The sequence below is a fragment of the Tubulanus polymorphus genome, chromosome 3 (assembly GCF_964204645.1).
Source record: "Tubulanus polymorphus chromosome 3, tnTubPoly1.2, whole genome shotgun sequence".
Taxonomy (NCBI): domain Eukaryota; kingdom Metazoa; phylum Nemertea; class Palaeonemertea; order Tubulaniformes; family Tubulanidae; genus Tubulanus; species Tubulanus polymorphus.
The window spans coordinates 24,070,633-24,083,438 of record NC_134027.1 but is presented as its reverse complement, the minus strand read 5'-3'; the positions used below and the strand labels follow the sequence as shown (position 1 = coordinate 24,083,438).

General features: G+C 40.4%; 2 protein-coding genes across 3 annotated transcripts; both read left to right on the top strand.

The window, feature by feature from the left end:
* The first annotated feature begins 24 nt into the window (after positions 1–24).
* On the top strand, positions 25–6,419 carry LOC141901865 (uncharacterized). The gene is made up of 7 exons (XM_074789395.1): positions 25–147; positions 1,103–2,019; positions 2,688–2,878; positions 3,349–3,543; positions 4,033–4,146; positions 4,454–4,592; positions 5,766–6,419. The coding sequence occupies exons 1-7, from the start codon at positions 133–135 to the stop codon at positions 5,947–5,949; spliced, it is 1,755 nt and encodes a 584-aa protein (XP_074645496.1). The 5' UTR covers positions 25–132; the 3' UTR covers positions 5,950–6,419.
* A 1,284-nt stretch (positions 6,420–7,703) lies between these two features.
* LOC141902491 (N-acetylglucosamine-1-phosphodiester alpha-N-acetylglucosaminidase-like) lies at positions 7,704–11,681 on the top strand. Of its 2 annotated transcripts, none has more exons than XR_012618897.1 (6): positions 7,704–8,537; positions 9,188–9,281; positions 9,419–9,549; positions 10,465–10,573; positions 11,050–11,132; positions 11,221–11,336. XR_012618897.1 is itself a non-coding variant. In XM_074790246.1 (6 exons), the coding sequence occupies exons 1-6, from the start codon at positions 8,057–8,059 to the stop codon at positions 11,610–11,612; spliced, it is 1,017 nt and encodes a 338-aa protein (XP_074646347.1). In that variant the 5' UTR covers positions 7,704–8,056; the 3' UTR covers positions 11,613–11,681. The 2 variants fall into 2 exon arrangements, 1 of the variants encoding a protein (XP_074646347.1); XM_074790246.1 differs by lacking the exon at positions 11,050–11,132 and adding an exon at positions 11,546–11,681 and having other exon boundaries at positions 11,221–11,355.
* The last annotated feature ends 1,125 nt before the right edge of the window (positions 11,682–12,806 follow it).

Here is a 12,806-nt window from a genome sequence, read left to right as displayed (position 1 = left end):
CATCCTTATCAGTCACATGATCGTTCATGTCCGTACAAATCTAGCGCCGACTCATGGTTTCAGACCTCGCTGTACTGTGCAGTAGTTTCTATACAGCCGGTGTTGCCACTGCCCATCGAAGGATTAGCTAAAATGCAAAGAAAAAAGGTAGGCATCAAGTTCATAAGTTGTCATAAATTATCAGCAACCTGCGAAAGGTTTGGGTAATTACGACGATCGAACCTAATGTAAAATACGGCGGCTTATCATAGAACTTTACCTAAGTAGTTCTATTATATAGAAGTAGGCTATTGACTTTATTCAGACAAATTGGTATCTTGTTATTTGGCCAGACTTATATATATTTTAGCGCCATTAAATTTGCCGGTTCGAAAGCCAATCGGACTGGAAGATGAGTCTCTATTATAAGCTAATTTGTTGTAATTGATGATGATTAGTAAATAAAAGATAATTTACTTTTTCGTAAAAAAAGGTTTTCTAACGTCCGAATCAAAATCTTGTGTGCATGGAATTTGGATCGTGAAAGTTTTGATTTGAAATGAAAAAGGTCAGCAGCTATATTGCGTCTATGAACGCGGGCGGGCACTTTTTTGTTACAGCCTCAAAAAAATATTCGTCGGGTGCGAAAGGGGTGGATTCGATTTTCATCGTGTCATTTTTCGAGACCAACGGCGTCTGAATTGCTCATTTTCATTGATTAACAGCGAGTTTTGAGTTGAAATACATGAAAGATCATAATGGTTTATACGGTTACTAATTATAATTGGTAAACTTATCTAGAACTACTGATGATTATACTGTAAAAATCAAGGATTAGCCTAAAAAGGATACTTTCTTTCTCTGCAGCGGCCGGGTCACTTTTGTAAACTCCAATAAAATTTGTAACCAGTTCATTATAGCTGCCGGGTGTTATGGTTAGCCTGATAAAGATTTTCAATTAAAAAAGTAATGTACAGGGTAGATAGGCGGCCGGTCGGGTCAACTTTTAAGTTCAGCAGAGTGGAGAAACAAGGTATCAATTTTTAGCCTTAGGTGCAGGCCAGTATGAAACTAAAAAAACGGTTTTTGTTTTAATTAGACCATTTATCATTGCCGATTTCAGACTAATTCCGAGGGATCTGCGAATCTTGTTGATATGCAATCAAAATCCCAGCAAAAAGATAAGCATGAAAACGCCAAAAAACGAGAGCGAACTGGTGGAGAAAGCCTTCTGCTAACGCTGGGTCTGTTGTTAGGCTTCGTAGTCGGTACTGCATTCGGTGTGGCGATATACTCAAATTCAGATTCGCTTTTGGAATACGTGCGAGAGAGTAAACTTTGTAAACCCGCACCGGCGACTGGGGTGTCGGGCGACGTTTTTCAAACGGTCGCCGAAAATGTGGCGTCGGAGAAAACGGCCGACGTGCGAACAGCAGACGACAGTTTAAATAGCGTGAGTACGGGAGGATCTGACGCGATATCCGCGCAGGATAAACTACTTCAAAATGCGAAGACTTCGGGACGAGAAGAACTTCGTCCACCGAGTCAAAACGGACAGCGAGAGAAAATAGAAACGGTTAAAGAAATTAAAAGAACGGGTGATGAAAATAGAGACGAGCAGAAAATGAAAACAGTTGAAAAACCGCCCAAAACCGAAGATGAGACAGTGGACGAAGAACGAAAAGGTAAAAGTACAGATAAAAAACAGGAAAAATCCGCCCGGAGAAAAACGGAAAGTGTCGACGAACAATCGGTCAAACCGAAACCGACAAAAGCGAAAAAGTCACCCGAACAGAAACCGGGGAAAAAGATAAACGAAAAATCGACGGCAGGAAAAAATGTAAAAAATCAGAAACGACAACCGAAGCCGCCGCCAACAACAACGGCATCGTCTGCTAAAGACGACGAGTTGATGAAACAGGTTAAAGCTCACAAAGTCACCATTCAGAATTCGATCACACCGAAAAAGATCTTCGACGGCGGGCGCAGGATTCCACCCATGAACTTACTACATATCAACGAAAACAATAGTACCGTCCAGTAAGTATTTACTTATTTCACTCGAGACCCCCATTTCGATGTTATTGTCCCGGCCTCTCAATTACTGTGAGTATGGATTTTCCCGATGAAAAATTGGAGGGGCGAAGGGAAACAAATTTTTCTATTTGGCTAAACCAAAATACCATGTTTCTCCTAATCGGCCGGGTCATTTTGTAAACTGCAATAAAATTTGTAATCAGTTTATTTCTATAGCTGTCTGGTCTATTATGGTAAGCCTGATCATGATTTTAGAAATAGTAATGTATAGGGTAGATAGGCTGCCGGTCGGGTCAACCTTTATGCTCAGCGGAAATGAGAAACAAGGAATCTTTTTTTAGCCTTAATGTTCATTTGAAGTAGACAGGAGCAAGGGAAGAATGAAAGTGACACCATGACCCATGACCACACATCTTTTTAACATGCGCATTTGAAAATTACGACAACAAATGACGAAGAATGTTTTTCTTTTGATAATATTTATGGCGGTCGATCCGCGCTTCAAGTGATTAGAAAAAGTGATGTGAAAATATTTAGTAGTCAAAATATTTGATCGCGGAACAGCTTGCACCCTATCATACTTCTACTTTGATTTTCGCGAAAAAAAAACCGTTTCAATAACTTTCTTGTGTTCTTCGGGTGATTTAAAACTATGTAACTCATATTTTTAGAGTTTATCTATTCGACGATTTCTTATCGGAAAGAGAATGCGACGGGTTGCGGCAGGTACACGATAAATACGTGACCGAATCGAGTAAAATCGAGCCTATCGTCTGCTTCGATTCCGTGAAGACGTTGCGCGCGCACCTCCGCGACGCCGGAATCAACAATGTGAAAATTTCACCTCGAGATTTCAGCGAAGGTAAATCGTATTTCGCACCGTAGTCTAGAAAGTTGTTAGATTGGCGAAATGAGCTTAGACTGGTCTTAATTTGTGATGGTGGCTATAGAACCAAAATGATTTTAGACTGATCTTAAATTAATTTTCTATAGAAACCTGAGTTTAGACTGGTCTTAAGTTGTTAGAGATGGCCATAGAACCAAAAAGAGCTTAGACTGGTCTTAACTTTTCAGATTGGTTATAGAACCAAAATGAGCTTAGACTGGTCTTAATTTCTTAGATTGGTTATAGAACCGTTAGAGGTCACAATTTGCGAAGATCGGTTATAGAACCAACTTGAACTTTTAACTAGCTTCAAATAAATAGAATGCTTTGAATTTGCAATCATCCATTAGAGATCATGAGGTCCATGGGATGGATACCTGAAAAGTTCTTCGTTATCTGCAAAAATGTAATTACATTTTATACAAAACTGTCCACTTCTCTTGAAGGTACGACTTGTTTGAACAAAACGATGTCCACTCAATTCAAATCGTGGATTCACGCCAACTGGAGTTACAGCACGGCGTTTTACCCGGGAGAAAGTCGCTTCACGAAGATATTCGAGAACCGAGTGGAACGGACGACGGGCCTTCGACCGGCGAACGGAGGCAAATTCCAGATTACATCATACTCAAAAGGAATAGGTATTAATCAGAATAAAATGCGGCGGTGGGTTGATTTTAGAAATGCGAACAATTCTGGATGATGGGTGACGCCTCCATAAACAAAATAGACAAATTTGAAAATATGAAAAAGTCACGATAATATGTGAAAAATTTAAGAATGTCTACCAACATACAGTGTATTTTGATTTCCTCTTTATGGTATACACCGCGGGGATTAGAATTTATGCACAAAATGCGTTAAATGTAATGGGATAAGTTACTTATGATCGTACGAACCTCGACGTGGAAAAAATGTGAAAAAATATGGCAAAATTATGCTGAAAAAATTTGAAAAATCCTGATATTTTACACCAGAGTGCCAGATTTTCATCAGTGTCAACAACCTGACCTCTTCATCAAACTGCGTCTATTTCATGCGTCAAATAAAGTTGACCTCGATTTATGAAATTGTGTCGTCGATTTCTAGTTGATGTTTTTTTTCTATTTAAACATTCCGTTTTTTCGCAGGCTACAAAAACCACACTGATTGTAATTTGAATTCGGACGAGAAGAGAGATCGTTACGCCACTGTTCTCGTTTACCTAGACGATGTCGCCGAGGGCGGAGAAACTAAGTTTCCTAGTAAGCAAATGAAATGCCGCTGCCAAGAACCGACTTGGAAGAAATCATAAGCGGATCCAGGAATTTAGAAATAGGAGTGCGGGGGGGTTATTGCATATTAGTGTACACTGAAGGCGCGAAGCCTATCAATGGGGTTTGGGGCCCTCCTGCACGAAAACTTGATAAGAGTTGATTATTTTATTTTATTAGCATCAACAATGATTCTAAAACTGAACTACCATGCAATGTGATGGACTGGAGTCGTTGGAGGGGGGGGGAGGGGCTCAATCCGTCTCTGGTTTTTGATTCTTAATTTCTTTCTCTGTAGAACTCGGAATCTGGGTTCGTCCGAAGAAAGGTCGTATGCTAATGTGGACGAATATGAACGCCGACGGTCGGTGCGAGGAGGAATCGGAACACTTCTCGGCGTCAGTAACGAACGGAAAGAAATACATCTTACAGCGATGGTAAGGGGCGTTTATTCAATTGCTCGGAGCTCGATTCCACCGTTTGAATTTCATCAAAAATCGTATAGATATTTTCTCAAATAGTCCTCCGTTCCGTTTTCATCGAAAAAACTTGTCTCTTGATATTTTCGTCCTATTTTTAGATCAAATAATTTGCAAAAAGTTATTTTTCTTCAATTCTTTATTGATTGAATTCAAATGATTTCCACTCTTTTTATCAGTTTCAGCTGCAGTCCCGACATGTTATAATGAAATTTTTGTTTTGTTTTTCCCTGTTCCCTTTCATTTCAAACCGCTTGTAATCGCCTTGGTATCCCATCTATTTAGAGTTGCAGAAATTCTATTGTTATTTCCTCTGTGTGTTAGTTCGTGAATATTGTAACTGTCACTGAGTGTAAAATTAAGTTGTACTCGGCACCTGTCCAGTTTAATTCTACTGAAGAACTGGATTTAAATGGAATCGACAGCTGAAAGTTTTAATCCACAGGGCACCTGGTCAATAGTTTAATTCAACTCGGGACTGTGGTCTCAGTTGGAGCTACGAGCAATTGTTGGGATGATTGTCCGTAGTGTGGAGTGTTATTCAATTTTATAGACTCAATAAAACAGCTGTATCTAGTTTTAAGTCCATGGTTAGTTAAATCGTGCCGGACTCTCTCTAAAGGACGATGGGTCGATACTGAATACAGTTTGTAAATCACCTCTCGAAGGTCGATGATTATGGATGCTAGCTAACCGGCTGCATAGAAGTGCGCACTTCCATACCGGCTGACAATTACTTGAGCTCGGCCGGCATCTTGTTCCAAATCAGCACGGATCAGGCTTGAGTCAAATTCTGCCCGTGTCTAATTAGAGAGCGCGTAACGCTCGTGTGATGGCGACTTAGTGAGAACAGTATTGTTGGCACGCGATGATAAATGTTGGTCAGGCAAAGTTAAAAGTGACAAATTCATGAAAGTTATTATAGATGTTTTAGTCACAAATGGAATGAAAATCTGATGCTAGAGATAATTTTTCGCAGATATGAAGATGAAAGAATTTCGAGACATTTTTTTTTAAATCATTATTTTTTAGCCGATTTCGATGAATTCTGGACACATCAATGCTCACGAAAGCGAATATACGAAAACGACCCTTTCGAAATTCGATTTAATCTTTCAAAATTTTCTTCAGGTATTATTACAAGAGCTTCTATTCGTTGGGCCGACGTCCTCCCGATCCCGACGTTCCGGTACGCGAACAAGGAACGCCCAAGGTTAGCTGCGACGAGTATAAGACCGGAAGCTGCCGCTGGTACGACGAATGGGGATACGACCATCTACTCAAATACGTGCAACAGAAAGCCACTTTGATTTAACTCCTCTTTCAATTAACTAATCAAAATTAATAGGTCAAAATCACTAGTCAAAATTACTACTAGTCAAAATCACTAGTCACAATGAAATAATCACCAGTCATTAGAAGGGTTAGATCCGAGCCACTTATAACAGCTTCACAGTTGTGTTTGGCTTTCGACGCGGTCCGACCACAGTCCGTGACTGTCCGGTTCACTGTCCGCACGGGTCCGGACCCCTGCCTTCCCGTTGATGTTACCTTTTACTAACGACAGTAATTGTCAATCAATTTTAGACGCTCATCTACTCCGAAATTACATAATTTCGTATGTATATTGATATAGTCTTGCTTTTGGAAGCCGAGGCTATCCTTTTCCACTGAACTCCATGCAGGATCTACCCCTCATTCTGTCATTCACAAATTAGAAAATCGAAAATTAAAGCATTTTATGATGATTATTAATCGTGTAATATTGTTGATTTGGAATGAATACATACATTTTTGTTTAAAAAAATATGCGTCTATTAGTTCAGTTCAGTACGGAGTGAAAATAGTTCCCGTTCATAAATATTTATCCACCGAGGATGCAGAATGATCAGGAAACAGGTTCGATTTTAAGAGATCCGGAATAGGATTGAACATACGACGCCCCCCATCTATCTTCTAATCGGCGTAAACAGGACCGCAATACTAGTTCTGGATTCAAACCTGGGACCTAGGTTTCCGTATTATCTCGTTATTTGTCTAGGTCAGCGAATAGCTGACTACGTAATACGGACACACGTCGGCCGTTGTCAGCGGCCTCATAATCTAATTTCCACTAGATGGCGAACTAGTCGAACCTGGCAGCTTTAACGGTATCAACATACTCTCTTGATGTCTTCCAGTCGTTTGAATCAACTACAACTCAAAGGGAGCGCTAGCAGTGAATGATTTTCGATAGAACCTAGTTTGTATTTCTAGGAGAATTCATTATTAGATATCGGCAATTCTAAGCACTGTTATTTTTTTCATTTCATTTCGGGAGGTTTTGTTACTTTCCCGACGCCTTTAAACTAAAGCACCCTCTGGTGGATTCCCAGCGAACTGATAACCCTATACACGTCGATCCTCTTATTGGTAATACCTAATGGAAAGAGTTTTTGATTTCTTTTCTTTTTGCTTATCGAATTGAACGAGTGGCACATTTAATGCCCCGACGTCCCGTCCCGAATCTAGTGGATGGATGACATCATGAGAGCGGGCGACGCTTTCATCTTTTCAAAACTATGCCCCGCGCTGAGCGCAGCGCTCGCTTGGACCATCGACACACCAGCCGCCGTCCAGAATAACTACCAATATACCGGGTTCGAACCTGGGAAGCCCTTGATTTGTTGTTCAGCATCAAGGCCACTTGCGGTCGGGTTCGAACCTGGGATACACCTGTTCATCCTCTAACCCGCATCAGCTATATTATACTGACCCTCCAGGGACATCAGATCAATGTTTACAAATGCATAGAAATAAAAAAAAAACAGCTCTTAAAATCGATATCCAGTTCAAATTACATCACCTACTCGTGAATGAGTCTATTTCAATCAGGCAACGTAATTATGTGTCTAACCTTATATCATGCAGAAACAACTGCGAAAAAGTAATGGGACAAAATTATTTGTTTGTGACTGTCGCAATGGAACTTTATACATTATTCCTAAGAAAACGTAACACGTCGATAGTTTCGCTCGAATTAGATTTGAGATCTAACATTCTTTGCGTTATACTTAATTGTCTAGTCTATGTATGTATATCCTGAGCGCGGGGTCGGCCTTCAGTTGTTACAACCTTTGTGACAAAGAATAATAAGTATAGATATATCAACACCGAGAAAGGCCGCCGCTTGGCTCACTGTCGACCGTGTCAACTAACTATTCGATTATAAATGAGTAGTTCACGCATTCGAAGTGCGCTCGGACTTGTCGATGATTTTTAGCGCCGAGGCGGGCCTTTGTCAGTGTCGCGGGATTCCAGACGAGTGTTCTTAATGCGCTTGTTATTTTTTTTCAAACAAAACATATAGGACTATATGCAGTCATTAATTTGTATATACAATTGACATACTTTCACTCTCCCGGTATTACCATAGCCTGAAAATGTTCTCGAAAACTATCTCCGATAATTGTGCTCTTCAAATCATGATCGTTTTATCGGTTTTTCTAACTACGTGCGCTGCTGGAATTGTCTTCGCGGTCTCCGTTTGCGATCGATTAGGAAATACCAGGAACGAATCATCGGCTTGTTTCGACAGGAGAATAGAAACATTTCCGATAACTCCGATGACCAACGATTTCGAGCTGTTCGAGGCGCACGTTACCGCTACTGCAGCAGCCGACTTACCGCCGCCGGTCGAAACGAACTATTTTCGCGTCGCTTTCGGACCGTACTACAATTCGAAGATCGTCACCGGTCACGTGATCGTGGTCAGCGATCCGTTGAGGGCTGTATCTGTAGTGGAGCCTGGAGGAGCGGGAGGATGCCGACAGAAAGCTGTGCAGACGACACCCATCACTACGAAAGGATGCGCGGCGGCGATCAATGCTGGCTTTTTTGACCTGGTCGACCATTCCTGTCTCGGTAAATTTATTCATATTTCATATCGTAAATCCTGGAAATTCTTTCTACCGTGTCTGTAGGTCCGCTGTAACTGTGAGTAGCCAGTAACAAGGTATGTGATAGTACATCCGCGTTCCGCTTCAGAGTAGTCCTCCCTCTCGTCACAGACGAGGGGCGTTCACCAAGTGTCTCATAGTCGGTTAGTTCAGGTGCTCTTGGGAGTTTACCAATAGTCTATATGACAATATGCCTGTTAATTAGTAACAAGGGTCGCTTTTACTTTAGCTATCGGAAGAGTTATTTGCAATCTGGAGTATACAGAGGTCACTGATGCTTCGGCATTCACTTCGCTATGGAACACCCATGCCTTTCGTATTCTTTAGCATGGACCATGTATAGGACTAGCCTTTCTGGATTTCTGCATGTCCATTTTCTTAGTTACAATAGAGGTCGTTCATTGCTGTAACTTCATGAGAGAAGTTATACAGTCCATTCCAGTCAGTAAAGGGGTCGCCTTCATCAGAACTATTCAATTTCACCAGAAGATGGTCGCGGCCGTGCAGTTTGTTGATGTAATCTATGGGACCCGTAAGAACAATATTTCCGTGTCTTTTCGTTGACAGAAGTTGAAATTACATTTTTCGCTTTGTTGTCATTTTTTTCACAATAAGGAAACGTGATATCGGACGGCCGAATAGTAACCGACAACACCCACGTGACCAACGCGCATTTCGGTTTGACGAAAGACAACAAAATATTCTCCGGGTTCGAATCCATTTTTCATCAAATTTACTGTTCAATAATAGAAATAATGTCAATACGGGTTTACCGAGATCATCAATTTTCGAGATACGTGTTTTCGTTTTTTCACAGATATAACATGTTATTTTTGTATCGAACAGGTATCTGAATGATTCGCGTCAACTGCCACAATTTCAGAATCTTATCGGAGGTGTGATTTGGTTGGTCAGAAACGGAGTCCCGTTCGTCGACGAAAGTATGAAAATCGAGACCTACAAATCATCACAAGCAAGTACGTGTGTATGTTCAAATTTGAATACCTAAGTCCTGGAACTTTTATCAAATGCTCAACTGTTCCGTGAGAAACTGCAACCAGTTCAAACGGGGTGGGTCAAGACGAAATTTGGATTTCAAATAAGTCTCTGAAGATAGGTGTTGAAGCACTCTTCCCAAAACGTCAGATTGATAAACATGAATTACTGTTAATTTTCGAATGGCCCTATTGTCGGTCTGGTTTCATATATTCAAATGTTCAAAAATAAACTTAAAATTCTGGAACCGGTTCAGGACGTTTTTTATATACACGCTCATAGAAACGGGTTTGGTCGGCTTGGTAGCGCATTGGTCCTATTGTTCCCGCAATAGTGTTGATTATATAACATTAGAATTACTGGGCGAATTCGAGAATTTCATTTCGTGTTGGCAAAACCTTTAAAAAGCGTTGGTTTTCATTGACAATAAACTGTGTATGTTCTACTCAATAAGCCTTTTACAGTTTAACTGTTAAAGGCTTATTGAAGACACAAGCCACTTCAGTTGATACGTCATTTGCGTTTTTCTTCTAATTGTGAGGCTGTCTTCAATTTAAAAGTATAGATCCGCCATTAGAAATGGTACATATAATGAACCTATGGTCAATATGAATTAGAACATATAAGTAACATATAACATAACATATAACATATCATATGATGTATATTTTTGACGTAGTAAAAAATATGTGATAATATTTTGATAACTACTTTGCATCATGTGAGTTGATGCGTACTACGTCATCGATTGGCGTTTAAAAATCACAATTATCGAAATATCATCGTCAAAATTGGCGTTTATTTCGTGATTAATTGAATTTTTTAATTTCTATTTAATGCTATTTTTCAAGGCGTCAGTAAACTTTCATGTTAGTTTCCATGTTTCTCGTTGCTAGAAAATTGGTGGGACTTCACGATGACGTCATCGGCACGAAACGCTATCGGTCACGATCGCGACGGTCGGGTGATGATCGTGCACGCTGACGGCAGATCATTCAAACACGGGTAAGACGGGAAAAATAACAGTGAAATGATGTTTGAATTCCCCCAGTAGTCCGTAAAGTGGCATTTTCAGCGACTCCGTTAGAAAATTCAGGATCTAATTCCACAGTTCAAAACTAAATCTGACTCTTAAGAGTTAAAACCTTGAAAATTGACCCATTTTAACTCTACTTGCCCCAGTCTCGCAGCGGGAAGGACCGATGCTGCATTCACCTCCAGTGGTAAGTGACAAGCAGGTTCGGGTCTTGGTGGCTCTTACAGTGTGCCGACACCATTCCATGGGTCGTCCCGTAGAAAGGCTTAATCAACAATCCAGTAGAATTAATCTCGGGAAAGCATGGTCCGAGCGACGTTAAAGCAAAAACAAACTCACAACCGGTAAAGGATCAAATGAAAGAGAAAATTAGAATGAATAATATCCTTTTTTGATACCGAATCATTGTAGGATGTACATCAGGTATTATTATCATTTTCTTCAGACACGAAGCATAGAAAGGGGACACATCCTCCTTATACCATTGTTGGATCCTTGTTTGTAGAAACAACAAGTTTTAGCAACAACGTAAAAGAACTGATCGCACTGTCGAACTAAAACACTTGGCTCAATTGAACAACTCGTTACAAAACCGTATTTCTGATAATGATTGTAGATTAAATGTTTACGAGATGGCGGATTTGATGGTCAGATTCGGTGCCGTGAACGCGGTGAATATAGACGGAGGTGGCTCGTCGACAGTACTAGTGAACGACGCCATTATCAATAGACTAACCGATCCCTGTCAAGGGTACGTGACGTAAGCGACTGTAATTGTGTTCTTCTCCGGAAAACAGTTAAAAAAAACTGGCATTTGCCTCGTATCAATAGAAAGCGCTTGGAATGAATGCAATTTTAAAACAAATGCTTCTTCAAGTCCGGTTTAATCATTTTTCTTATCTACATTTAAATACATCATTTCTTGTCTTCTTTTTGCTCAGGAAACCGCACGGATTCGTCTGCCCTCGAAACGTGTCAACGGCTATCTGTATAAGAAGACTGACCTGACGAAATATTTCTTTTGTTTATTTTCGATAAATGTGTAAGTCATAGTTATAAAAAAAGCTTTCAAGGGGAAATGATATCATCATTGTTTTATTCTAAAATGTGTCTTGTTGTCAGTTCTTTTGGGAAATCCATTATGATGAGTTGATTTTTCCGCTTACGACCACACAAATTCCCACTAGCCCACACTGCAGCTCCGGGTAGTTTACTGGTTTCCACTAGCCCGCACTGCAGCATCGGACAGTGTACTGGTCTCCACTAGCCCACACCGTAGCTCCGGACAGTGTGAAGGTCTACACTTGCTACAAGATGATAGCACAGCAGGCAAGATGCCAATAGATAGGTTTTACGATATGCGATCTGGAACTTAAAGTTTGAGCGATTGATTGTCAGCAGAACGTGAATTTAGCGAGTTATGCAGGAAATCTTAGTACAGAAATATTCACGAATTTCTCGTCCCAATAAAAGGTATATGTAGAAATTTATCGAATAGTTACACAATAGAAAATGAGTGAATGCGTCAAAAAGAAAATCTCTACGTTCCGTCGAGATCGGTAGAAACGAAGTAACAGTGGTTGGAAGTGTGAATATCGCGAATGCTAGTGAAACTGTTACAAGCATTATCGTTGTACGTTTTGATTTTGTAGTTTTCCGATCGGACGTGACCATTTTTGAACCTCTGAATAACTGAATTATTATGACAGCATTCGATGTTATTATCAGCGTTAAAGGTATTATAAAAGCAAAGACAACAAATACGATAAAAAGTATGAATTGGTCGTCAAGTTCGTAATAGCAGCCCGTGGTCAATTTGTGAGAAAACTGCATAATCGTTGCTGGGCGAATTCCTGTCGCCAGTACGTTTATTGTGAAGATGACAATAATGACACATCTAGCGAATCTAGGTGTACATATGAAACGAGATGTGAACGGGAAGAGCACAACTGCCGCACGTTCTAGAGATATGGCTACTATCAACCACGAACTGAAAGCGCCCATAGCGTTCATCACTGATTCGTATATTTGACAACCGATCAGAGAATTCACCGTCAGTATCGGACCGGCGTCAACATGCAAGAGAACGAACTGTAAGACGGGCATCAGCGCGCAGTTGATGACAGCCAGAAAATCACTGATCGATAAAACGATCAGATAGTTAGCGTAAGATAAACCGCGGAATCTACGACTTGTCATTAT